General features: G+C 46.7%; 1 protein-coding gene across 7 annotated transcripts in view; it reads right to left on the bottom strand.

Annotated features, from left to right (window-relative positions):
- The window catches only part of LOC144115712 (FK506-binding protein 15-like), a 119,715-nt gene that overhangs the window by 37,325 nt on the left and 55,591 nt on the right, over window positions 1-26,799 (bottom strand). For all 7 annotated transcript variants that reach the window (XM_077650190.1, XM_077650187.1, XM_077650189.1 and 4 more), the window contains exons 17-20: window positions 23,918-24,020; window positions 17,366-17,495; window positions 13,268-13,404; window positions 10,235-10,375 (exon numbers count right to left, since the gene is read on the bottom strand). In XM_077650190.1, the coding sequence (XP_077506316.1) occupies window positions 10,235-10,375; window positions 13,268-13,404; window positions 17,366-17,495; window positions 23,918-24,020 (511 nt within the window). The remainder of the gene's footprint in view (window positions 1-10,234; window positions 10,376-13,267; window positions 13,405-17,365; window positions 17,496-23,917; window positions 24,021-26,799) is intronic.

Genomic DNA, 26,799 nt, shown 5'->3' on the forward strand with positions numbered 1-26,799 from the left:
GTTACCATCAAGCCTACATTGTGATTTGATATGACTGCCATCCCTGCCCGGAATGTTCAAGCCACAATTGACCATGCCCTTGGCTCTTCGAACTACTGCGGGTTTGTCGTCCATCGCCCATCGAACACCATCACGGTAAACTTGTCATCCTTGATGGACGCCCAGAAACTTTGCGCAGTTACGCGGATCCCCCTGGATGACAGCAAGCATGTCCCGGTGCAAATATATTTTGCATCTGGTCCTGACACACTCAGCTACATGGTTTATCATGTCGACAGCACGAGCCCTCCCGAGGAGGTGCGCGCAAATATTCGCTGCTCAACTCATGTTGTACTGCAAGCAAGGCCTATGGGTCGCCGGGGCTCATACCTGCTCATCCTGCAAGGCCCGTTGACTCTCCCGAAGTACCTTACCTACTACGGTGCGATCGTCAAACCACAGCCCTTCCGACCTCGTCGTATTTTTTGCTATCACTGCCACAAAGAAGGACATATGCAAAATACCTGCCCTAATCCAGCAGCTGTGGCCGACATGAATGAACCAACAGCTCATTGTGCCCTGTGCAAATCGCCGGACCATGACATTCGCTCCCCCGCTTGTCCAAAGAAGAAGCAAGCGAAGAAGTTTCACAAGTCGCCTGCAAAAATGGATGTTCCTACAAGTAATCGCTTTGCAGCTCTCGCATGTGACGACAACGACTTCCCTGAACTTCCTTTATCTGAGCCTGCTGCTCACCATACGTCTCCTCGCCAGCGTACATATGCACAAGCGGCTCACCTTCCCGGATCAAATGGTACGCCAAAACGTCCAGTGCATCCATCACGTGTGGATACCACAGATGAAGACACAGCTTTAGACAATGCAATCGCGGAGGCTCGCCGCCGACTAGACGAACTCACCCAGCGCCGGGAACAGCGTCGTTTTCAATCCTCTCGAAGAATTCTCATAACTCGGGAGCAATCATCAGAGGAATCACCTAGGGTAAGCACTGGCCCACAATCAGGTGCCGACCACCTGTTAGCCGTGACTACCCCGACAGTGGATAAGATATTAGCGCTGATGAAGCAGGTGACATCCCTCATCGTGGAAGCTCTTCGGCCTCGTCATGGATAGCGCATCATCATCGGTGGTGGTGCAGTGGAACTGTCGAGGATTCGCTAATAAGGTTTCTGAAGTGAACATCCGCCTTCGCGACGGAAAGCTGAGGGCATGGGCGTTCCTACTGCAAGAGCATAATGCACTCCCACGCCTTTCAGGTTTCTGCGCATACCATTCACCATCTATCCCTGATCGCCGTTGCACCGCCTCCTCCCTCAGCCCAGGTAAATCTGCAATTTATATTCACAGTTCAGTTCCGCACACACCGCTCGACCTTTCACGGTGGTGCAACACACGTCAAGAGGTTGTCGCCCTTCTCGTAAAACCTGCACGCACACCCCTTATTCTAGTTTCTTTTTATAGTCGTCCTGGCTCCGCATCTCCCAATCTGGGATGGGTTCGTTTTCTACGTTCTACCAACTCGGGTATCCCTATTCTAATTGGTGGTGACTTCAACGGCGCACACACTGCGTGGGGTTACCCATCGGATTCCTCAAGGGGTTCACACATCCAAGGGAGCTTTTTGGATCATTCCTTTCAACTTTTAAACCACCCAAATACTTCTACCCGCCCACGAGGTGGCCCGTATTCACCTGATTTGACTTGGTGGTTAGGCCCCGGTAACCCTCGTTGGGCTGTTGATTCTGATACTTGGGGTAGCGATCACAGCCCTATTTTTATCTCCCTCACGCCTACGCATCTACGGAAAATACGCCGCACTGTACGAATAACATCATGGGACTCTGTACGCGCAGACAATCATTTATCTACATTCAACCCCTCTTCAGCATTGTCTACTCTATCTGCTGTTCTCGCTACTCACACTATTACCACTACTGTAAATGAAGACGACCCAAACCCGGACATACATCTCTTGAATCTGTGGGCTCTTCGTCGCCAGGCGGATCTTTACGCTACTCGTCACCCCGATGACCCTTCGGCTCTTCCTACTCTTCACCGCGCTACCGCACGGGCGCGGCGCTATGCAAAGCGGCTAGGCAGGCAACGCTGGGCTGCATGGTGTGCCCGCCTGTCCTCTACGCAGGGCAATCGACATCTTTGGAGAGTGTTTCACGCCATGGAGCGCCCTTCTCAGGTTGCAGATTACACAGAGAGCATTCGCCTCGCGCTCAATGTGGATGAGGACACATTTGCCCAACACGCTGCCCGTCAATTTTTTCCAAACCATGACTGCACCGCTACGTCTCCACCTGACTTATCGGTAACAGAGCCCCCAGATGGGATTACTTCTGACCTCACCATGGCAGAGCTGCTGGCCTCCATTGACCGTTTAAAAACTACTACTACTCTCGGGCACGACGGCATACCTAACTCCTTATTCCGTAACTTGGAAGGGAGGGCTTTGGAAACCCTACTTGATACTTTTAACGAAGTGTGGCTTTCTGGCGTCATGCCAGGAGACTGGAAGCATTCTATTGTGGTTCCAATACCCAAGTCAGGTCAGCCTCCAGTATCTCTCTCGGCTCTTCGTCCAATTTCCCTTACCCCTACCATCTGCAAGCTTTATGAAAACATTCTAGCCGCACGCTTATCATGGTGGCTGGAATCCCATGATTGTTACCCAGATTCCCAAATTGGTTTCCGCCCACAAATTGGAACGGAGGACGGCCTTGCTACTTTGGCTGCTGACGTGCTTGACCACTCTCCACAGAGTCACCTTGTACGAACCGTAATCGCTACAGACATAACAAAGGCATATGATAACATCCTTCACTCTGCCATTCTTGCCTCCCTTCAAGCTCTTGGTCTCCCTCACCGGTTCCTCCTCTCCATTCACGCCTTTTTAGCAAATCGAACCTTCAGCGTACGTGTCCACGGAAAGCCCTTTGGTAATTTCACTTCCAATAGAGGAGTGCCGCAGGGCTCCGTTCTCGCCCCCACATTATTTAATGTGGCTTTAATTCCTCTTGTTCGAGCCCTAGAGACCATCCCTTCTATCCGCGTGCTTGCATATGTCGATGATATCACCTTGTGGTGCTGTCATCCAGATGCGTCTATTCATCAGTCGGTCCTTCAACACGCGCTGGATGTATTGACATCTCGCCTCCCACCTCTGGGTCTAACACTCTCTCCTACTAAATCATGTTTCATTCGAATTGGAAATAAAGCCGCCTTACGGAAAGCTCCCCCTTTAAATTTTACGGTACATAATTCTCTGATTCCTCAGGTAGAAACTGTTCGTATTCTTGGTCTTCTTCTCCATACATCTGGGACTGGCACCCCGTGGCTGACAGCCATCCGTAAATCGGCTCACGCTACTCTAGGTCTGATTCGTCGCATAGCTCTGCGCCCTGGTGGCGCACGTGCTCATACGGCCCGCCAGCTTGTGTGCTCTATCCTTCAGCCACGGATAGTATATCAGGCTCAATTTCAACGTCTCACCCGCAGACAGTGGGACTCCCTTGAAGCTATCAATCGTGAGGCTATGTGCGTCATAACATATCTGCCTCGTTTAACACCCATACCTGTGCTACAGGAGTTCGCCCAACTTAATACACTCAGTGAAATCATCGACCAACGGGTGGCAAATAGAGCTCGAAAACAGTCTCTCAAACTTCATCCTTTAAAGACACTTCCACCGTGGTCCTATTGCCAGCTCACTGACAATCGCCCCACTGTTTCCCCGTCGGTATCAGCAGCGTATCTGCCTGAAGGGTGCATATTATACACGGATGCATCTCATTCTGCAGAGAGGGGAGTTACTGCTGTGTATAGTCCATCTCATCCGCATCTCAACTCTCGCGCGGCGTATACTGCGGATACGTGCACTCCCCTGGCATTGGAACTTCAAGCCATTCACAATGCCATTGCTTCCCTTCCGCTCGTTCCAACATTCAATACAGTTCACATTTACACCGACTCCCGCGCCGCCCTTAAACAGCTTAAGGCTGTTCGACGAACGTTCCAGATTTCACAATCTATTCATGTGCTCTGCACAAAGTATCCATGTCCTGTGCGCATACACTGGATTCGCGGCCATGCACAGGATCCACATAACATTCAAGCGGATGCTATGACTCATCTTCATACATTAGACGATCCGCCACCTTCCCCTCTTCCCCCAGATCCGTTCCTGTCCCATGTTTCCGATTCCGAAGTTCTGCGCCAGCGAACACGCGCTCTAATTCCTCCGTGTTCGCACTCTCTCCCCCGTAGTCTTACTCGGCAGGAGGAGGTATCCGTGCGCCGGATTCGGGCAGGGGCGGCTCTGACACCATCTGTCCGTCATCGGTGGCGTGCCAAAGATCTGCCACTACCTGACAGGTGCCCTCACTGTAGCGCTGCGCCGGACATATGTGATGTGCGGCACTTGTTGTGAACGTGCCCAGCGACGGCTGCTATCAGAAAACGGCTCCTCAAGGAGGTGGGCCTGCGGTGGAACCGCGAAAGTGACTTCGTGAAGTGGACAATGGACAACCGTTTCATTAACAACCTCTGCGACTACCTCAGCGCAACGGTTCTTCACTCCTTCTTTTAACTTTCAATCCCGTGCATTCCTTCCCCCTTTTCCTTTTTTCAACTTATGCCTCATGGCACACTTCTCGAATAAAAAAAAAAAAAGTAGTGAGCCTGGGTCGTGTGTGTTGTGTTAGTTTTGTTAGTTTTGTGTTCTAGTGTGTGTGCCACGTAGCGTGTATTAAATGTGCGTTTGTGTGGGTACACCCGTCGCCTAGTCCATTCTTTCGGTCAGAGTGTTCTTCAGAGAGATCCGTGACAAAGATAAGCTATCTTTGTCACAGATCTTTCCAAAACCAATGAAAACGGATCTCTCCAAAACCAATGAAAATGCAAAAATATATTGAATTCTTTACTGTAATGTTTCTTGTGTGTTCAGATAAGCACCACTAACAGCAAAACCGGCCAACATATTCCTTTGCACCACAAAGCTATACCGCTGTTTCAACATATCATTTGCACTCAAATGAAAAGTAAGCTTGAATTTTTCATGATGTAAACTGATTACATTATGACCCAAAACAACTCAGGCTAATGCGTCCGCTATTCTGCTGCGCACACAACACTGCAGCAAATCTTTAACACCTTGAAAAAGTCTTCACCTGGCACTTTATCCTTTTTTTCCCACAGGAAAAGCTCATCTATGTGAGGTGCACAACAAATCTTCGTAGGATTTTTGAAGGCGCGGCGCCTCCTTGTGTTCCTCTCCTTTCCTAATACCACCTGGCTCTCTTTTGCCGCTTCCCTCCACGCAATGCCAGTGATGTGGGCACTACACTCACCACCCGTATCTGTCCTGTCTGCAAGGCATCCTCACTTCACCTGGGATGCTGGTGAACTCTTTCCTTTATTCTGTAGTGTTATACATGTGTTGAGTGCATGTTTGTCTTGTTTTTTCGTATCGGCTTCCTTCCTTTAAATTACACATATGGCTTCGTTTTGTTTTGTTTGACCTCTTTGTTCGCTTGTTCCAGCTTGCACGCGATAGCGTTCCCCTTCGGAAAGTCAGGGACGCGTTACCGATTTGCGACAGGACGAAGCCGTGGTTTTTTTTTTTTTTCCTTTTTGTGGGTCTGTAAAAAGAAACGATGAGCATGCTAAAGATATTAATTGATTTAGGCAAAGAGTTGGGGTTGAAAGGCGCCGAGCTGTGTTCATGGGTTGCCGCTGAGCAGGAGAAGGAATGCGCTGCATGTGCAGCCGAACGCGAGCATGCCAAGGCCCAAGCAGAAGCATGATGTAAGTTCCTGCTCAAGAAAGCATGAAAACCAGAAGCAATCGTCCTGTTGTGTTCAGCCAGAGAGCATTGCACCTGAAACGGTGTCCACCACAGCAGATAGGCTTGAACCAGCTGAGGATAAGTGGTGGTCGGACTTGTCCGGAAAAAGCCTGCAGACGCACAACACATGCCTGTCTTAGAGGGAGACCTCCGAGCCCTAGCTGTACATGTTTTACGGGACACAGGGAGCAATACAGTGGTTGTGCGGAGAGCCCTAGTTCCTGACTCAGCTCTCACTGGCTCGAGATCTACGCTGTTCCTTGTTGATGGCAGTAGTCTGGAAGTTCCCGAGGCGGAATTCTATATTGCTCCCCCTTATTTCACTGGCACGGCCCTGGTGAAATGCATGGAGACACCAATGTATGATGCCATAATTGGAAATATACCGAAGGCCCGTGAACCGTCAAATCCAGATATTAATTGGAAGAAAACGGAGGGCAATGCTAAATTACGTCCTGGCATAGACAATGACGAGGTTGCCAGTGAAAATGGTGAGGGCGAGGGTCCAAAAGTGGCATTGGCTGGAAAGGAAGTTTCTGAATGAAGGAGGGAAAATACTGCTTCAAGCGTTGGTCCCATGAGGTTCACGAAGGAAATGCTAGAAGCAGAGCAAAGAGACGATGAGTCATTGAAGGTGTGTTGGGTGAAAGTAGGAAAGGTGTTCCATGGCAAGCACAGCAATTTGCACTTGTATTCTCTTGAAAAGGGTTTGCTGTACCACCTCTATCATCTCGCCTCTGGCAGAGAGTTCGACAGGTAGTACTTCCCAAGTCTTGCCAATCACAGGTGCTAAGGCTTGCCCACGATAGCCCATTGGCGGGGTGCATCAGGGCACTAAGAAGACTACAGATCGAGTTCTGGAAGAATTCTACTGGCCGGGAGTGCAGGAGGAGATTAAGAGGTATGTCAGGTCGTGCGACTCGTGCCAAAGGACGTGCCCGAAAGGCAAAGTAGGGAAAGCTCCGTTGGGATGCATGCCTCTTATCGACACTCCATTTGATCGGGTCGCTGTCGATATTGTCGGTCCGCTGTCGCCCACGTCAGTGAAAGGGAACAGATATATTCTCACTCTCGATTTTGCCCCACATCAGTGAAAGGGAACAGATATATTCTCACTCTCGATTTTGCCACGCGGTATCCTGACGCCGTGGCTCTGCCAAAGATAGATTCAGCAACCGTGGCAGAAGGTTTGGTGGAGATGTTTTCACGAATAGGTTTTCCGAGAGAGGTGCCGCAGGCGAATCTGGGGTTTTCTCCGTTTGAGTTGATATTTGGACATGTGCGAGGACTGCTCACAGTCCTCAGAGAGCTCTGGACCAGGGAAGAGGTGGGAGAAGACATGAAGACGACCTATGGTTACGTTCTTGATCTAAGGGAACGTCTCGAGCAAACTGTGAGAGCGGCACATCAAAATTTGTTGCATGCCCAACAGCCTCAGAAGTGATACTATGACAGGAACAGCAAGAAGCGGCATTTAAGGGTTGGAGATAGTGCCCTCATTGTTTTGCCGAGTAGCCACAATAAACTCTTGACGTAGTGGAAAGGTCCATTCGTGGTTTGTGGTAAAAAGAATGATGTGGACTATTGGATCGACTTGCGCCACACTAGGAAGCTATTCCACATCAATATGCTCAAACGGTACGAAGAGCGTGCGTCCCAAGAGACCGTGCAGGCGTCATCTTTCGTCGTAATCGAAGAAGGTGACTCAGAAGAACTGCCTACCCTTAGCACGGACCATGCTAGAGGAATTGAAGCCGTGCAGATCTCCACCACGCTTGATGACAACAAACAGCAGGAGATTCGGAGCTTACTTGACATGTATACAGACATCTTTTCCGAGATTCCCGGGAAGACTAATCTAGTGGAGTGTCAATTCAGGCTCTCGACTTCTGAAGTCGTGAATACCCCGCAATACCCATTGCCTTTTGCCATGAAGGATGTGGTCGAAAAAGAGATAGACGAGATGATCAAATTAGGGGTCATTGAGCATTCCAAATCTCCATACAACTCCCCTCTCATTCTGATTAAAAAGAAAGACAACACCTATCGGACTTGCATCGACTTTCGACACATAAATGATGTTCTTGTGTCTGATACAGAGCCCATTCCAAGGACAGATGTAATATTTACCGAGGTTGGAACCAAGCTGTACTTTTCAAAATTTGACCTTGCTAAAGGCTACAGGCAAGTACCCTTGGAGGAAGCTTCGAGACCTAAAACAGCGTTCTCTACCAAATCCAGTCACTATCAGTTCGTCTATATGCCCTCATTAAGGCAGCAGCGGCTATCTTTATGCGCCTGATGCGCATTTTATTACAAGGAATAGACAATATCGCTCATTACATTGACGATGTTCTCATAGCGACCTCTTCCTGGGAAGAACATCTTTGGACTTTAAACCGGCTACTTAGCAGGGTGCGCGAGGCCGGCCTCACGATCAAGCCGTAGAAGAGTGAAATCGGAGCCACTCACATCTTTTTTCTTGGACACCAGCTTGGAGAAGGGACACTCCGACCGTTCGAAACGGTGGTGGAAAAGCTTGTCAACGTACCTCTTCCGAAGACGAAGAAGCAAGTGCGTTCCTTCTTAGGACTTGCCGGATACTACCGCGATTTCATCCCTGGCTATGCCGACAAAGTCCAACCGCTCGTGGAGTTGACACGCAAAAATGAATGCAACCTTGTCTCTTGGACGCCACAGCGGCAAGCCGCTTTTGACGAGCTCAAGAACGTGTTAACTTCTAGGCCCGTATTAAGAGCTCCAATTCTCAGTAAGCAGTTCGTGCTTCGCACAGAGGCTTCAGAGATCAGCGTAGGCGCTGTTCTCCTGCAGGAGCATGATGGAATCCTCCACCCGGCATCATATGCGAGTCGACAGTTGTTACCTCGCGAATCTCGCTACTCAGCGATTGAATGCGAGTGTTTGGCGACAGTCTGGGCTGTTGAGAAATTCCACATATTCTTGTACGGGACGTTCTTCATCATTCAAACTGGCCACCAGCCCTTGCAATATTTAACAAAGGCAAAGCACTTGAACAGCAGGGTACTGCGTCGGAGCTTAACATTACAAGAGTATACCTTTCATGTAGAGTACATCAAGGGCTCCGAAAACGTCGGCGCCGATTGCATGAGTCGTTTGTAAATTACCGGAGGGTTATGCCCAATGTACATTGTTACTATCCAGCGTGTTGGCAATGGTGACCTGTGCATACGCACGGGGTAGAGTTTGTGGGTTGCTTTTCTTTTTTCGTTCTCCGGTTATGTGTTGTTCAGTGTGTACATGTTCACCTTTATGGTACAGACGTGTTTAAAGTTTGTGTCTGACGTTTTGTATGGTTTTTATTTTCCCTTTTTCTAGATGTATAACGTTTGACTCCATGTTTCCCCTGAGGGCATATCCATGTGCTTCCATGTGTCACTGTGTAAAGTGCCTTCAGTGACTTCGGCAGCGTTTAACCTGTCTGTTTACCACATGAACATAAGTGTTGTGTGCAGCAACGGCAGTTTTTTCTATGTGATAAACCTTTTCCGAAGGGGGGGCATATGTGAGACGCACAACAAATCTTCGGAGGATATTTGAACACGGTGCGTCGGGACAGCAGAGCGCTGCGCGTGCCAGCCCAGCGTTGCGCGTGTGCACGTGCAAATGGTGTGCGTGAGGCGACGGCGACAGGGAGCGTGGTGAGCACAAGGAACGGAGAGCTGACGTGTCAGAAAACCGAGGTGTAAAGGGAGACAGCACAGCAGAGGTCGTGTCATTCAAGAGTGGAGGTGGCAGCTGTCGGACGTTGGGTCCGTGCTGCCGTGGACCTCCCTTGGATCACCGACGCAAGCCTCCTGCATTCCTTGCAAGCATAGAGGTGGCAGCCGATGGATTGAGGGTCTGTGCTGCCTAAAGGCACCCTTGGATGGCCTGCTTTAAGCCTCTGGCATTTCAGGACGCCGTCGACGGGATTTGGCTACGATTCTTCTGCTGCTGCCAAGTTCTTCGGGCTGTTGACGGGAGACCACCGGCGTCTCCCTGTGTTCCTCGCCGCTCTTAATACCACCTGGCTCTCTTTCGCCGCTTCCCTCAACGCGACGCCAGCGACGCGCGCACTACATCCACCCATGTCCGTCCTGTCTGCAAGGCATCCCCGCTTCACCTGGGACGCTCAGTACCTGGTGAACTCTTTCTTTTACTCTGTAGTGCTGTACGTGTGTTGAGTGTGTGTTTTTCTTGTTTTTGTTTTGTATTGGCTCTTTTCCTTTAAATTACAAATACTGCTTCATTTTGTTTGATCGCTATGTTCTTTTGTTCGAACCTGCATGCGCGTTCCCCTTCGGAAAGTCGGGGACGCGTTACCGATTCGTGACAATCTACTTGCCATGCGCAACACACCTTTGAATCCAGCTCCATCACTCTTGCTGAGAGTGCCTCCTTTTCCGCCTCTAGGGCACTGATCCTTGCACTCAGCTTTTTAGTCTCAGTGTCACACATGGACTTCCAGTGTGCACTAATGTTTTCCTCCAGTTGTGCGATCTGAAATAGAAAATAAATATCCAGCATTGTGAGAAGTTTCTTGACATAAGTCGACTTCATGTTAAACTACAGTTCACTGTTGTCGATTCCAAATGACAGGGCATATGACTGAAGTGTAACTGGTTTAGAACTTGCAATTACCCTGGGGTTGCAGGAGGCATGCACAACGAGAGGGAACATGCTCCCATTGAAAAGATTTGGAACTGTTCTTAGCAGCACTGTCAAATGAAAAACCTCATATATGCAGCATTTATGCACACAATAAGCCCCTACTAACACAAACCGGCATACCTTATGGGGTCACTCTGTGTCCCAGCCAGCCCCACAATCTCGAAATATCGGTAAAGCCAAAAGCTTTTAATGTCGCTCAATGCACTGAAGTAGGTACCCTGCATATCACCACTTATCTCGAAAGGTCTTTACGACAAATTTTGAAAATTGAGAAACAAGCAGCACAACTAAGCCAATCATAGCTGGTTTGTTGGAAAAGCTGGTATAAGAGCAGCCGGTATAAAAAGCACATGAATTAACTCCTTAAAATAAGAGAAGAAATAGAAATATCTTAACCGGAATATCTACAGTAATGCTTATCATGAGAAACACTGACAGACTGCTTTGAGGTAGCAAACAGTATCTTTATACCAAATTTATTCTACGTGAAATTCTGCAATGCACAACAGGCCATGATCTAATACATATATCTTATTAATAGCAATGTACAGTCACAGGAAATAAGGATGCAAAACTGCCAAACTAGTAGCCACTGAGATGAAAGTACTCCTTAAAGCTTTTCAATGCCTCAGACAGATGTCACAAATAAGCCCCAGGCTGAATTAAGATTTAACTTGTACACTATATTATCAGCTAATAACTCAAATATTTTCGGCTGCATTCGACATTACATAAAATACTAAGTTCTGTTTACTTCTAGATGATGGCACACAAGGTAGACATGAAAAACAAGCAGTGAATATATTTGTCTGCAAAAATTTCTGCTACTTCAAGGTACTGGCCAAGCAATACCGGCTAAGACATTTTTCTCTATGGTTAGAATGATTAGAATGATTGGTTCTGGTTTTATGGGGTTCGATGTCCTAAAGCAACTTAAGCTATGAGGGACGTCGTAGTGGAGGGCTCCAGATAATTTTGACCACCTGGGGTTCTTTCATGTGCGCTGACATCACAGAGTACACGAGCCTCTAGCATTTTGCCTCCATCGAAATACGACCACCGTGGCTGGGATCGGATCCACGTCTTTTGGGTCCGCAGCCGAGCGCCATAACCACCGAGCCACTGAGGCGGCAATGGTTAGAATGAATGCAATATGATTTCTAGAATTCATACCTAATGCAGACACATAATTGTACAGCTAAGACTCTTTCATGGAGTAGACAGAAAAAGAACAGCATTACGACCTGTCAAAAGGGGACAGGTCATTAGGCCAGAAAATCACGAAAAAAATCTTTTCAAAATGGCATTCTTGAAATCTACAGCCCACCTTCTCATCCTTCTGATGCCAATGTGCTTTCCTCTTGCTGACGACAGCGTTGTTCTAGTCCGCCGAAACTACACGTTCGTCACAGGCTTCTCACTGTGCAATGGAGCTTCCTCATAAGGCTTCACTGCATTTTTCGATTCTTTTTTTCTTGGGGTGCACTGGGCATTTTATAGGCCTTTGGATAACCCAGGAATTTCTTCCAGTCCATTGAATTTGAATTAATGAGGTTTTACTAGCCATCATGTTATTTTTAGTTGCCAGTCATGGGCCATTTTATGGATTTCATTTTCCATCATCCCATTACAGGTTGTATACTGATGTCTAATCAGGTAGTATACATTTCTGGGCACATAATGTTTCTTTATATGGGGCTCAGTCAGTCTAGTTTTTACTTCAGTTGCAAAGACTATGTACTAATGTGAAAAAAATAAAATAAAATAAGGGCAACAGTATTTGCCTGTATCATTTTCTGAAATATTTTTTCATACTGGACACACATTCGATATTCAATTTGATATTCCAAGCCATTTTTTCTTCATATTCGTATTCAATTCCTATTTGAAAATTTCAATATTCACACACCCCTACTGGAAAGTTTCAGTACGTTTGGACCAAATGGATCAAAAAAGACAAACATAGCTCCAAGGCCCTCGTATCACATATATAAACTAGCTGGCCATAAAAATCACTCATAAAAGACTTCTGAAATGGTTCGCCTTACTGCGTTTGACAACTAAATTCGCAGAATTCAGCACATTCTTCCCTGCGTCTTGCACCAAAAAAGCAGGAAGTCATCCAACTGTCTTCGCACTTCAATCACACCACATGCAGAAGACCCCCACTATGCCTTTTAGAGGACATTCCTGCAGTCCTTGATGGTCTTGCTTTTTAGTGAGCCCTGCCCCTTCACCACTTTCTAAAGCTGCACTACAAAACCTGATAAAGCCACACGAGCTCAAGTCAAACACATGACCTCAACTACGCTTGCTCGAACTGGTTAAATGTACAAGCAACAATGAAGTGGCATAATGGCTGGATTAACGAGAGAAATGAACTAGCACAATATTCCTTGATTTGGTCTTGCAAGCATATCAGAAGAACAAGCCAAATTTGTGGCCACAGCTCATTGCTGCTACAGGGCTCCTAGACCCTCCCTCCAGCACGTCTAATCCATCTTCAACTATAGTGCCACATCCATGACTGAGAACCATTGCCTTGCCAAAGGTTCACTACTATGACACAGTAATTATTTATTTTTCCAGTCCACACATCAAGGTTCCCAAAACACGAGAGACACAAAATCTGGCAATATGGTTGGCAATGGGGACAAAAGTATATGAAAGAATCCTGAGATGAAATATTTCTCTCCGTGCAAGGCCCCCACCCAGCCGAACCTGTTCAGAGGAGTGGGCTGCATTTTCCTTCACAGAGGCTGCATCCTTGTAACCTTCTATTTGCTTCTCTAGATCTTGCTTCTCTTGTTCTGCTTCTTTCAGGCTGTCCTCCAGTGACTTCAACATGTTGTTGTTATCTAATGAAGAAAAAAAATTGGCACCACAAAATGCACAGAGATGTATACATTAGCAGAGTCACCTTTGAATATTCAAATTGCTGTCTGTACACCAGAATAAATGACTTTTTTTTATGCAAATAAAACTTGTTACAAAAAAAATAAAAACAGAGTAGGCTCCTGCTACCAGCACATTTTGCAAGTTGCACAAAAGTGGCCCTTCAGACTGTTGTAAAACAGCGTTCCAGCTAACACTCCTATATTTTCTCTATATACAGAAGCTCACAAGCTATACAGTGAAACCTCATTATAGCAAACAAGTGAAAAATAGTTTGATACAGCTGAAATTCATAATATAAAAATCCTAAGAAATGCCCAGAATAGCGGTGCAATTTAGTGAAGGGACATCAATTTAGGCGATCCTTACTAGAGGAATGGAGAGAGAGATGTTTTCCCAGGTTTTAGCAGTGCTTGGAAGGTGCTCGCGGCTATTCCGAAAGCCGAAAAAACCGATTGCCAGTTAGGTTGGCTTCCCCACACAGCACTACAAGCGCAGGTTAACCATTAGCTATGGTGGCTTTCCTGCATCACAGCTGCGTCACATAGAAAGCGGTATGTCAGAGTGAAAGCTATCGCAGTTTTCACCGCCTCCGCGGCAGCCGACATGAGCGCAGGATTGCTACAGCAAGTCGCTGCTGCTTACAGGGCGCTGTCGATGGATGTCAGAGGCGTGAACGCGTGCTGACTACTGGACTACAACTCTATACACCACTGCTTGCGAGTGTGAGATAAAAGCGCGAACCTTGGCGCGAATGCTTGCCGCATCACCACCAGTCACTTGTGTGGTGCGACGAAGCCTGGCGCCTGCCATCCGAACGGGCATAGTTTGGTGCTGGGGAGTTCGATATATCCGTTGCATGGCCGACCGCATTCGGTATATAAAGTAGAAATAGCATGCATTTGTCAAAAATATTTACGAAGAGTTCGATATAGCCAATAATTCATAATATCCGCATTCGTTTTGTCAAGGTTTGACTGTATAACACTTAAACGAGGACATACATGACTGAAGCCAATAGACACTTAAACCAAGGAGATTCACTCTGTGATCTCCCATTGATGAACATCCCCGATGCTCCTTGGTTTCGGCGACTGTTGGCTTCCATCATGCATGTCCTAACGAGCCCCCTTTTCCCTTTTCTTGTCTACATAAATGAGGCGACACTTATGTACTCCCATTCTATATAATGCCACTATTCATTGTTTTGCAAAAAATTGCAACCCTTCGAAAAATTGCTCCAATTAAGCACTTTTTTTTTTCCTGCAAGCAAAATGACATGCCCATTTTTAAAATGTGGGCTAGTTTTCATTATGTGCACGTCCACGTGCAGTACTAGTGGAGGAAAAGTCGCACTGACGCAAGCAACAAAGCGCATATGTCATCATCCATTGTGCAAGCCACAATTATGTTGAAGCTGCCCTCAAGTTCAATGCAGCAAATGGGAGAATCAAAGTGGCATCACTGATTAAACTTTATCTGAGCACTGCACTAACAAGCAACAAGTGCACCCTGAACAAAGACAACTAAGAAGCATCTGCACTTGCATATATATGAATAACCACCAAAAAATTGAAGTGGGTCCTCAAGAAGCGCTTCTTGGCTGGCTGAAAGCAAGGCAACTAATGCCCTCTTGTTCAGATTACATGACACATTCACAAACCCCGGGAAGTCGCAATCGACCGGGAGCCCTCTGGTATGATGCGCCTCACAAAACACTAGCATGCATTCAACTCCTAGCACCTACTGCATGCAAATATTTTTGACTGCAGCTATGTGAATGAGCTTCCCGTATATCATTTTTTTTTTTTCATTCACACAATTTCCACTTGTTAGCTTCCAGGGCATACGGAACAAATATCCCTATTGCGGCATGTAGCAAAACATGCAAAACACACAACCCTTAGTCGCAGATCTTTTAATTTAAACTTCAATAATTTTCAGTTTATGTCAGACAACAATTCAGATAAAGTAGAACCCTGTTGCTATGTTTTTCACGGGACCGTGAAGAAAAAACGTACCAGCTGGGAAATGCAGTAGCCGAACACAGAGTGAAAAAAATGTACACTGTTGTCGGACACTTTTTTTTATATATATTTCTTCGGCGGCGTGCCATCGTCGCTCCATGTGCGCTAAACTTGGGCTGTTAAAATGCTAACACAGGGTGAACCACTCTCGTGAGGGGACATCAGCGACGTACCATGCGGGAACGCTGCCATAATCGTAATACAACAGCCGGGCTTGCATTGCATGGGCTTCTATAGGAGCTATAACTTACTGCCATTGTGCCCAGTGACACGAAAAACTGTCTAGCAGCAAATGCTAAGAATATAAGCATTCAAGATGGGAATGAACATTTATAAATGCCATAGTAATGACCATGTAGAAAATATATTACTCCTATTGATGTATTCCTTGTAAGCTTACAAATTATACATGGCATCAAAATAATGCGACAATTACCTGCTAATGACACATTCTTTTTTCCAGCAACAAAAAAAAAAAGTACGAAGCAGCATTTCATTATATACACACAGAACTGAAGCACCCTGAACACTGGTTTTCATTTCATTAGCTGTGAAACTAAATACAGCAATACCTCATTAATTCAAAGTCACTGGGAGCACAAAAGATATCTGAATTAAGCAGGTCTTCAAACTAATCGAGCACAACAAAAAAAAAATGGGACACATGAAAAATTTCGTTTTGGGAACATACTACCTTTAATGCAGGAACTTTGTGATTAATTAAAGCAATCAAAAATGCTTGTAACCTGACTTCCTAACCATGGCACACCACACAGAGAAACAGCGTGGGCTGGTATGGCACGCAGTCAACCCGTCATGGCATGGAGCAAGAATGGCCAAGTCGTGGGACACGCACTGATGCTGCCAAGGCTGGGGAGTACTTCCATGCCAGCACCTCTTAGAGATGCTGTCCTGATGAAGTGCCAAAAGCATGCAACATTTAACCTGATATTCCCTCTCAATCTTGTCCTTAGCGTGCCATTATCGTTGCTGTTATCTTGTCAATCTTGTCAAATTCTAGAGCCCCATGTGCTGTGTGATGTCAGTGCACGTTAAAGAACCCCAGGGCCCAGGCAGTCGAAATTTTCAAAGCCCTTCACTACGGCGTCCCTCATAGCCTGAGTTGCTTTGGGACGTTAAACCCCCATAAACCATTATGAATGCTGGCATTCCCTGCTGCGATGCAATGAAGCACGTCTTCTCGTTAGCAGACGCGCACTTCAGCAGTCCGTGAGCCGTATCGTCGGCCGGATTTGTAGTGGGGATACTGGGACTGGGGCAGTTCACTTATCAAGCATTGACATTGCTCTGTGAAGTTTCCTTGCAGCTCTGAAGGGCTGTAACTTTACTGTCTTTGATGTGAGATTGGGATCGGGTGTTCCCACATAGCACAGCAGATCTTTAAATTAAGTGGGCTGGTGCAGGCTGTTTGTTCGAATTACCCTGTAAAATTTACGCAAGAAACTATGGGACTGCAGAAATTCTAATTACCAGGGATTTTGCCACCAAGTTTGAATTTTTGACGTTTTACCGTACTGTATGAATGTCCTTGTGAGAAAACCTAGTGAAAAAAAGAATGATGAGAAGGGTTCATTTTGTCTTGTGTTGGGCTTAATGGCGCATAAGCAACTAAGGCTATCATGCACCACAATATCCTCAGCTAAGTACTTGCATCTTGAACATAACGTCAAGAGATAAAAGTTTTAGTACCAATATTAACAACAGGTGGCAACACAAAGTCTGTTCTAGGTATGTAGGAATGCAATAGGCTACACCCTTTTCTCCAAAGATGACTATAGTCAAATGCAAGAACATGTATGAATGAAACTGAATGATCGAATCAGCACCCTGCATGGAGATTCAAAAGCGCTGTTCAATACAACAGACTGTAACTCACCCTGCAATACACTCTGCAGCTCCCCAAGCATTTTTTGAGCCTGGGACTCCTTGTGCTGCCTCTCACTCAGCTCAGCCTTCAGTAAGGACAGCTCAGACAGTGTCCGGTTCAGTTGCTCACTGACCTCCATCTGGATGAAATGGGCCAAGAACAAGGCGATCCAGTGCTGCAGGCACGAACCCTTCCAAAGCTTTTTATCCGACAACTAGAACTGTGAAGCAGCTGAAGCTCGATATATCATGGGCTACTTTGATGAAACAATGGAAGGTTAGAAAGGGAACTTTGCAGTAGTTTTCCACACAAAAAAAAGCTACGTCAGGGCATAACTACACTGTATTTTCATGGGCAGATGACACAGATGCTCTAGACAGATTGCAGTCTGCATAAGCACACACACCTGTACACAAAACCAACAAGATCTCAAACTAGCAGTTGCCCTTTTGCCAAACTAAAATCAAAGCAAAGTTTCAGGGTTGACACTTTCAGACACAATTAAAAAATAAGCCAGGTAGTCCTTAATTGGTGTGTTTAGAACCCGTTTTAGCTAGGCATGTGCGAATAGTGGTTCAGTGGTTCGAAGCGAATGCGAAGCGATTATTAATTTTCTTCGAATAATTTTGAAGCGAATATTTTGAATACTTCTGGCACACGAAAAAGGTTGACCGGCACGATAGGCATTTTCAAAATCATAAATTTTTCGAACACACATGGGCATTACATGAAAAAGAGAGAATGCGCTGAAGCTTTGTCACACTCATTGAAGCTATGTCGACTTTCTGCAAAAAATGGTCATCGGGAATTGAGGGAGCTATTCTACATGTGGTGCTGACGTATGTGTGGGGTGCAAGACCTATATGTGGGGCCTCTAACTGCTGCTCTTAATTGCGATTGTGTCGCTGCGCAGCTGTTGCTTTTAAGCGGTGACTCCATGATGCCTGCTAAACGTACTTGCTGCATGCACAGCGCCACCCCGAGTCAGGCGTAGGAAAGGGGCACCCATCTCCATGTGTGTCGTGCTAGCTTTCCATTGTGCTCACGCCATCGTGCTTGTTTAGCGAATTTCATGTGAAGAGCAGCTGTGGCAGCTGCAGTCAACTCAGACTCATTCCATAGAACCCAAGGGAGCAGCGCTTCCTCCGATTAGATGTAGCATAGCGCAATCCGCCTCCTCCGTGGGGGAGCCACTGCAGGACGCCATCAAGGAGTCAGGTGCTGGCCAGCTGTTTGCATGCCTGCCCCGTTGGGACCAATCAGCACACTGGCAGCACGAAAGCGACACTATGCTAAATCTCTCTACTGATGCACTCCGCTGTAATGGTTACGGTGCCTGCACACTGCGGGTAGCACGGCCTCAGACACCTGGCAGGTACAGATCAGCTGGGTGCCTCGATTCTGCCTGCTCGCGTGTGTTGCTGCGAGCATGCGCAGACCGGCTTCGGCACGCAGCGCAGATTTGGAGCTTTGGCTGCATGCACGCCACATTGCCATCCCAGAGTAGGTACACTAAACCAAAACCACATGGAGCAAGAGCTCCAGAAACGTTACTCACTCGAGACGAATACTTGGAGATTTCGAATACCAAACATTAGGATTGAATCGAATATTGAATACTTTACTGTAAAAGTCGACCGAATATCTGAAACTATCGAATATTCACACACGCCTAATTTTGGTCCTGGCTGGTGCCACGAACAAGCAGCAGTCAAGGCAGTAACTTCCTTGAAATACGGTACAAATAGTACTAGCACTAGTCGCTGCCATGCAGAGCCCAGTGGAAGATCAATGCAAGTGCAAAAGAGGCAAACACTAATAATCACTGAAACAATGAAATGCCCTGAAACCTAAAAGAGAACCACCCCTGAAGAAGGCATCTGTCTTACTATCCATCACTAATTTTGTAGCACTCAAATCAAGTTCCAATAATATTCTTTGCAACTGAACCTAAAAGGACAATACATGCTCAAGTCTCTTTGAACCTATATCCTGCTGGACTAGAGCAGTACAGAGTTTAGAACAGAGCCAAAACAAACAGTCTGTCAGCACAGTGCAGGCACCGAAATTAAACTACACACTGCATGCAGCGTTTGCATTCAACACAAATTGAAAACATGAGGAACAGTGCACAGGTCCAAACTTGGCAGCATCATGAAACACAAAAGCATCTGTCAAACTAAGAGCCACTTGTATGAGCACAAACTTTTTAGCAGCCCAGAGGTGCTCTTTATTTTCATGGCAAGTGAAGGAGGAATAAAGATGTTGCAGTTGTTGACAGTGCACCCTGCCTTCATGAGACTAACGAAGGATATGCTATTAGGCTGCCATGCAACAGGTGGGACTTCAAATGAGCAGATTTTCCAGGCCATAGAGCCACAAATAAATTAGCCCCAAGTAAGAAGTATGTTTGTGCTGTTACTTTTTTTCACTCCTCATGAGGCACTAAGTACAGTAGACTCGCGATAATTCAAACTCTGATAATTCGTACTTTCGGTTAATTCAAACAAAAATCAAATTTTTGGTTGGTTCGCCATGTTTTCAATGTATTTTAAGGCCGCTTAATTCAAACACCGCAATTCGGTTAATTCGTACTTTTTGCTTGTCCATACCGGAAAATTATCGGCTATCGTTGCCACCACTGGTGAAAAATCTGACTTCTTATATCACCACAATGTTAAAATAAGCGCACTATGGCCTAAAAAAATAAAAGAAAGCGAACAAGAGCCCAACAAACAAACGTTCGAAACAAAAGCCTACCGAAGGGCACATTGTTGCTCAACTTTCCGTGGCTTGCTGCCATGCTTGCTAGCCAGTTCAAAGCAGGAAGTTCGAAATTAAAACACATAACCCTCAAAACTTGTGGAAATGACGACTGTCCACCTGCGTTTGTCAAAACGCTCAAAACTGACGTAAAACCTGACGTAAAAACAAAGAGCACGAGAAAAGGAAAAAAAAAAGGTGCGAAAGTGACGCGAGTAGCATCGGCCGATTCCGAATCACGTGACCGCTCGCGCTTTTCTTTCCCTGGTCGGTCGCCCGCGTTGGTAGCATCATGTTTCCGCGGGGGAAGTACCGAACCCTTTCTGTGAAAGAAAAATTGGCAGTCATAGAAGAAGTTGAGGCTGGAGCGAAGAAGACTTCTGTGGCATTGAAGTATGGAAATCACAAAAAGTACGCTGACAACGATTGTGAAAGCGAAAGACAAGCTGCGAAACAACGCAGGCCATTTCGCTCCCGACAGAAAAAGGCTTCGGGAGGCGGCGCATCCGGAGCTTGAGAAGGCAGTTTTTCTTTGGCTGAAGCGCGCTCGGAGCTGCAGTCTACCAGTAAGTGGACCAATCCTGCGAGAGAAGGCCGAACAACTGTCTTTGCGCTTTGGAATTGAAGACTTCAAGTGCAGTGATGGATGGGTGTCGCGATTCAAGGAGCGACATGGCCTCACTTTCAAAACAGTAAGTGGAGAAGCGGCAGCGGTCGATGAGGCGGTTACTACCGACTGGCAGCAGACGCGTCTTCAGAGCCTACTGCTTGAATAATCCCCGGCATCATTTATAATGCTGACGAAATGGGACTGTTCTTCAAGTGCCTTCCTCAGCAAACATTGTGTCGCAAGGGGGAACGTTGCACCGGCGGAAAGCTGAGCAAGGAGCGGCTCACAGTCATGGTTTGTGCCAATATGGATGGTAGTCACAAGCCCGAACTTTTCGTTGTTGGCAAATCGAAGCGTCCGAGATGCTTTAAAGGCGTCCGAACTCTTCCCGTTTCTTATGCAGCAAATACACGTGCATGGATGACGCAATCTTTGTTTGAGGATTGGCTGCGGAAACTTGACTTGCGGTTTAAGCGCGATAAAAGAAAAGTGCTGATGATAGTGGATAATTGTCCCGCTCACGGTGACGTGGAGGGGCTGGAGGCAATTCGTCTTGAATTCCTCCCTCCAAACACAACAGCTGTCCTCCAGCCTCTGGATCAGGGGGTAATCAAATGTCTGAAGATGAACTACAGAAAGCTACTCCTTAAGAGGATGCTAATATGCATGGATAATTCCATGTCGTACAGCGTAACACTGCTGTCGTCTGTGGGAATGCTAGCCGACGCATGGAGTGCAGTAACATCGGCAACGATACGGAACTGCTTCCAGCATGCCTTCCGCATACCAGGCCACACCAGTGATACCTTGCCTGACTGCGCTCGAAATGAAGGTGAAGACTGCCTCCAAATGGAGAGCGATGAAGCAAGGTTAGTGCTTTCTGCACTCCAAGCACACAACATAGCTGCTGACCTCGGTGAATTTGCGGCTGCCGATGATAACCTCTGCGTGTGCAGGGAAGACACCCTGGACGACTTGGTGGCTGAGGTGCTGCCAGCACAGTACAGCAGTGAAAGTGAAGAGGAATCAGAAGAGCAATCCTCTGTGACAGCAGCACAGGCCTTCCACTACCTTGCCGAGGTCCGCAAATTTCTGACTGTAGAAGAAAATTCTCAAGAACAACTGGCTGCTCTTAATGGAATAGAGAACTTTGTTCTTAATGCACATGTAAAGAAAAAACAATCAATTCATGATTTCTTCAAACGGTCTAGTCAGCCATAGATTTCTATTAAACTTGTTCTGGATCCTTCACCTCTGCTCTGTTTTTACTGTGTAATTAAAGAGTGAAAATCTTAAAATATGATTTAAGTGGATAATTAACTGTAATGTGCGCTGTAATCTTGCTGAGAGTCATATATGCGAGAACTTCCGATAATTCAAACTTCCTGATAATTCAAACAAAATCCTGGGGTCCCTTCGAGTTTGAATTAACGAGAGTCTACTGTAAAGAACAAAAAATTCACTTTTCTTTTCCTACTAAAATTCTTGTTCCTCAGCCAGGGTAGTATTGCATTTAAATTTTTTTCGAATCCAATATGGTCTCCCATACCACAAGATTGACCGCACCGCCGAGAGTAGCATTGATATCCTTATTCTTACCCTCTTTAAAACAGCTCTGGGCCTTCCCATGTGAATCCAAAGTGCAAGCAGTCTAGTGGTGGATGTACGTACACAACATGTTTGCGGAAATCCAGAAGGCTGTTCTGAACTCCCAACAGACTCGTCTCCTCACCACCTCGGCGGGTAGGGCCATCCTTTCAGGTGACCCGCAAGCCACCAGGACCATGGCCCTGACCGGAGTTCTTCCAATTGCTGTCAGCTCACGCCTTTACATGGATCCTACCCCTCGCCATATGAACCACCAGTCACAGGCCCCGCACCGCCAGGCCCATCTTCGCAGCCCCCGTAAGCAATACGGCCAAGACACGTCGTCTATGTATGTGCATGTGGCTGCACAGCCCCACAGATATACTTGTGCTGCTGTCAATGAAGCCAACACCCCTTTGTTTGAAGTGTCGTTCACAGCACAGGATCCGGCGGCCGCAGAAGCCATTGCAATAGCCATCACCATCAAAATGAGCGACACCGAACAGCACGGCACTCACAATTTTAGACTCCCAAGCCGCCTGTAGAGCTTATACGAGTGGACGTGTCCCGTGCACGGCTCTCCGCGTACTGGGCGGCCATCTCCAATATTATCACGCCATCACGTGGGTCCCAGGACATGCAGGTCTCGATGGCAATATTAGGGCAGATGCCCTAGCTCGAGATTACACCAACCGAGCGGGGCACACTGACTCTACTCTCAACCCATTTTTCAACCCGCTTAGAGACCCTCCGCCTAAATAGGCGTCTCTACCCCCCACCACATAAACTTTCCTCGGAGGACTCCTGCCACCTAAGACGCATCCAAACACTTACTTTCCCCAATCTCCACCACTTACACCGCATTCACCCAACATTATACGCAGATACATGTCCTTGTTGCGGCGAAATTTCCACATTCACACACATTACATGGTCATGCTCAGATAAACCGAGACACTTAAAGATACAAAAAGCGGCGCTGGAGCAGTAAGAGGTGACGCTGGCCAGCAGCACCCTGGAAGACCAGGAGGCGCTAGTCGCCATCGCCAAAGCGTCGGCGGAAGCCACTGGAGTCTTGGACTGAGGACCCCACCCACAATCCGCTCCGGTCTCCTTTTTACAAATGAATGTTTATTCTCTCTCTTTCCTACGTGCCCCTAGGCTAGCATGTACATCACTAACTCGGCTCTGAAGTTTTTGGGTGAACAAAACCCCCATATTGTCTCAAAGATTTCTTATTCTTGTTCTTATATTTCCCTAACTGCTACCACCACATGGCCTTATTACTCTCTGCCTGTCGTGCGAGATGAGACCAGGTAACCCTCAAATGTTCAGGATCGTTTGCAGCGTTGTAGGTGCGCTACCTCGAAAGTGTCCAGTCACCTTTATACGGAGTGCAGACGAGAGAGATTATTATTCTGATCCCTACGACCCTCAAGTGCACTTGGTCGCTTTTGCCGCTGCAGAGTTGTTTTCTGTTTGTGGGCACAGGTTCGCCCAATACTAGCTTAAGTTCCATGGCAGCTTGCTCGTCTGTCATCTACGGCTATCTCTGTACCAGTTGGCACAGCCATGTGGCCATATGAGACAGGTGACCTTGCCTTTTCTGCTTCTAGGGCCAAAAGACGTGCTTGGGAGTGGGCTGCAGAGCTGTGCAGGGTGTCACTTCTCTGCTCAAACAGTGTGTTGCTCTCCTCCATGAGCCTGCAAGAACAGAATGGGAGTTATCCCCAAACACTCTAGTCAAGGTGCAAATCATACGTCCGCCACCATGCTGGAGCAGCATGCAAAAGTTGTTCTTTTAATAGTCCCCTAAATCTATGCGAAAGTGTACTCCAAACTTTGGAAAGCTGTCAGGGGCTCTGCCTGTACACACAGATGACACTATGCAATAGTCAGTGCTACAGAGTGCTTTAACATGACCTGCAACCTACAATGAGAGAAGGTGAACTTTGCAGACACACAGTAGAATTAATACGGAAGCTGTATTAGACGCTACCAGAAAAGTGCAGCAGTGCTCCAGAAAAGAATGACCGTCCTGACTAAAGTCGTACGCAAGAATTCAGTATTACAACACACACGAGGCCAAAATAGCTTCACTGTTCTCTGCAATGCTCCTCTTCAATGTTAACTGACATGTGAGCACTGAGTGGCAGGCCACTCGACACCTTATAAAGAGTATGACAGTGAAATGGGCAGAATGCAGAAGGGACACAGTTGTGAGACTATAATTCACGAGGCTGTTCCCTTGCTACTGCTACAGTCTCTACTCATCATCATAATCAGTTGATAAAGCTTTCTGGCATCAAGCAGAAACGTCGAAAAGGTGTGTATACTGTTATGTACGGCAGCATGAAGCGTACTGCAACCGCCGATGGCACGCTGCAATCAGCAGTTCACAATTCTTCCCTATTCGTGACTGCTTCTATTTTCTGCTTAGTGGTGAAGAGTGCTGGCAGCTGGCAGAAAACAAGCACCACAATGCCCTGTAGAACAGACTGGGAGATAAGAGCTGCTCGCTAGCGTCTTGTCTGCAATTCTCGTACTCTCACTCATTTCATTGCTTGATCCATCATACAGCACTCACTCGACACCTGACCAACCATCGCGCATCAAAAATGGAACGCAATGCAGCCAGATATGGTAATACTATAATTCAATGATCCATGCTGAAAACAAAATGTTAACTGCATGACACAAAATGAAATTTTTAGGCAGAAAAACAACAAAAACAGCAAAAAAAAGAAGCTGGAGACAACTGACCAGACATCTGCCTTTCAACGCTAATTTTCCATGCTTTGCCATATTGCAACAACCACACGAGGCTCAGCAAAAATACCACAGTCTTGATAAGCCTCACTTGCACATCGAAAGAGAACACGCTGGAGATAACTTATGACATAACCGCTTGTAGTGCAAGACCGTGTAAAGCCATACGGCTTAATATGCAGTTGCACGAAGCGAACTACTGGTTATAATGCAGTTTTGAAATCTGCTCGGTGACTGTGCGGGCCAGTAGGTGTGCTTTCCTGGGCGGGACCGGGGGCGTCTGAGGCACGCTGCCCCTTACTCTGCATAACAAACAAAAAATTGCGCCGCAATCGATGGCTGATCCGATGAGAATGCGAGAGCATGAATCATGTCCATGTTCGCTGACACTCTGTTGCTCAGGTTATGCTTTCTCGCTTTCGCTTTCAAGGAAGTCTTGAAGTGCCTCAGCTCGGTGGAAAACGAGCTAATCCACAATGCTGTGAAGAGGCTGTAGCAGGCCAAAATTATGGCTTTTTTCTCTGCTGCGCGTGCCGTGCCTCCAGGAAAAATTCAGGGAAAATTCAATATGGCGGCTCAGACAAAAAGTATCGTTTTAAAATTATGCTGATTGGCAACCGGTCTTGATTTAGTCTTATTTCACTCTCTGCGAGTTCATCTTTCCAACAAAAAACAAGAATTGTGAAGCTAGCCCACCTAGAACCAGAGATATTATCCCTGCACTATTGCAAATGTGTCAAAATTGGTGTTTTGAGATAACGACAAAAAGCGTTTCCAACCATCTTTATGCAACAGGAACAACTTCAAACTCATAGGAATGCACCAGGGGCATAATCGGGACGCATTTCATCTCTCTGCCACCTTTTTGCCATCTTAATGATGCCCACAGATAACTTTTGCTTCTTGGTGGAGCCTCAGAAACAGACGTGACGAAATGCTCGTCTTTCGCGTTGTCGCTAGTGTCAATTCAAAACGAAGTATCACTCGTTCACGGGCACTCGTTTCGACCACATCGCTATTGGTCATAATTTCAGCATCAATGCATACGCAGCTGGCGTTAACTCGAGCTGCACATCGTTTTTGCCCGGGAGCGGAGCCGGTGACGACACCCGTCGTCCACGGCGCGGGTCCGCGATGCGCTTCGCGGTTGTTCACGACGCGGTTGGCCACGCACCAACCACACTTCGACCTTCGCCCTGCTGAGGCGGCGTCAACTGCGGCGTCGACTCGAACTTCATTTTCTTTGTTTTTTGCTCGGGAGCAGAGCCGGTAACGGCACTAGCGATGCGTCGTTGTTGACGGCAACCAAAACAACGTCGGGGGACTGCATACGTACCGAGCAACAGCAAGGCATGATTTGACCTCAATTTAAAAGGCAAATCGTGCGCCTTCGGAAATTTAAATGGCTATTACTAAGCAAATACTGGCTATTTCTTTCTAAAAATTCGATGTCAAGTGCAAAATGACCTCGTGAATCCGAATGTGACAAAATTTAAAAACCCATTATTTTCGCAAATTTTTGGCCTGAAAGAGCTGTGTCCCCACTTAATAGACTTTAAAGACACAAAAATGCGCACAGTGGCCTGTGAGTAAAACTTTGAAGCAAGTAAGAGAGATTAAAAGCCAGCACATGAGATAGGCCAAACCAAAGGCTCGACATCATATTAATGCAGCTTGTACTTATAAGGATATTTTAGGCATCCATCTGTAAGTG

The sequence above is a fragment of the Amblyomma americanum genome, chromosome 1 (assembly GCF_052857255.1).
Source record: "Amblyomma americanum isolate KBUSLIRL-KWMA chromosome 1, ASM5285725v1, whole genome shotgun sequence".
NCBI classification, from domain to species: domain Eukaryota; kingdom Metazoa; phylum Arthropoda; class Arachnida; order Ixodida; family Ixodidae; genus Amblyomma; species Amblyomma americanum.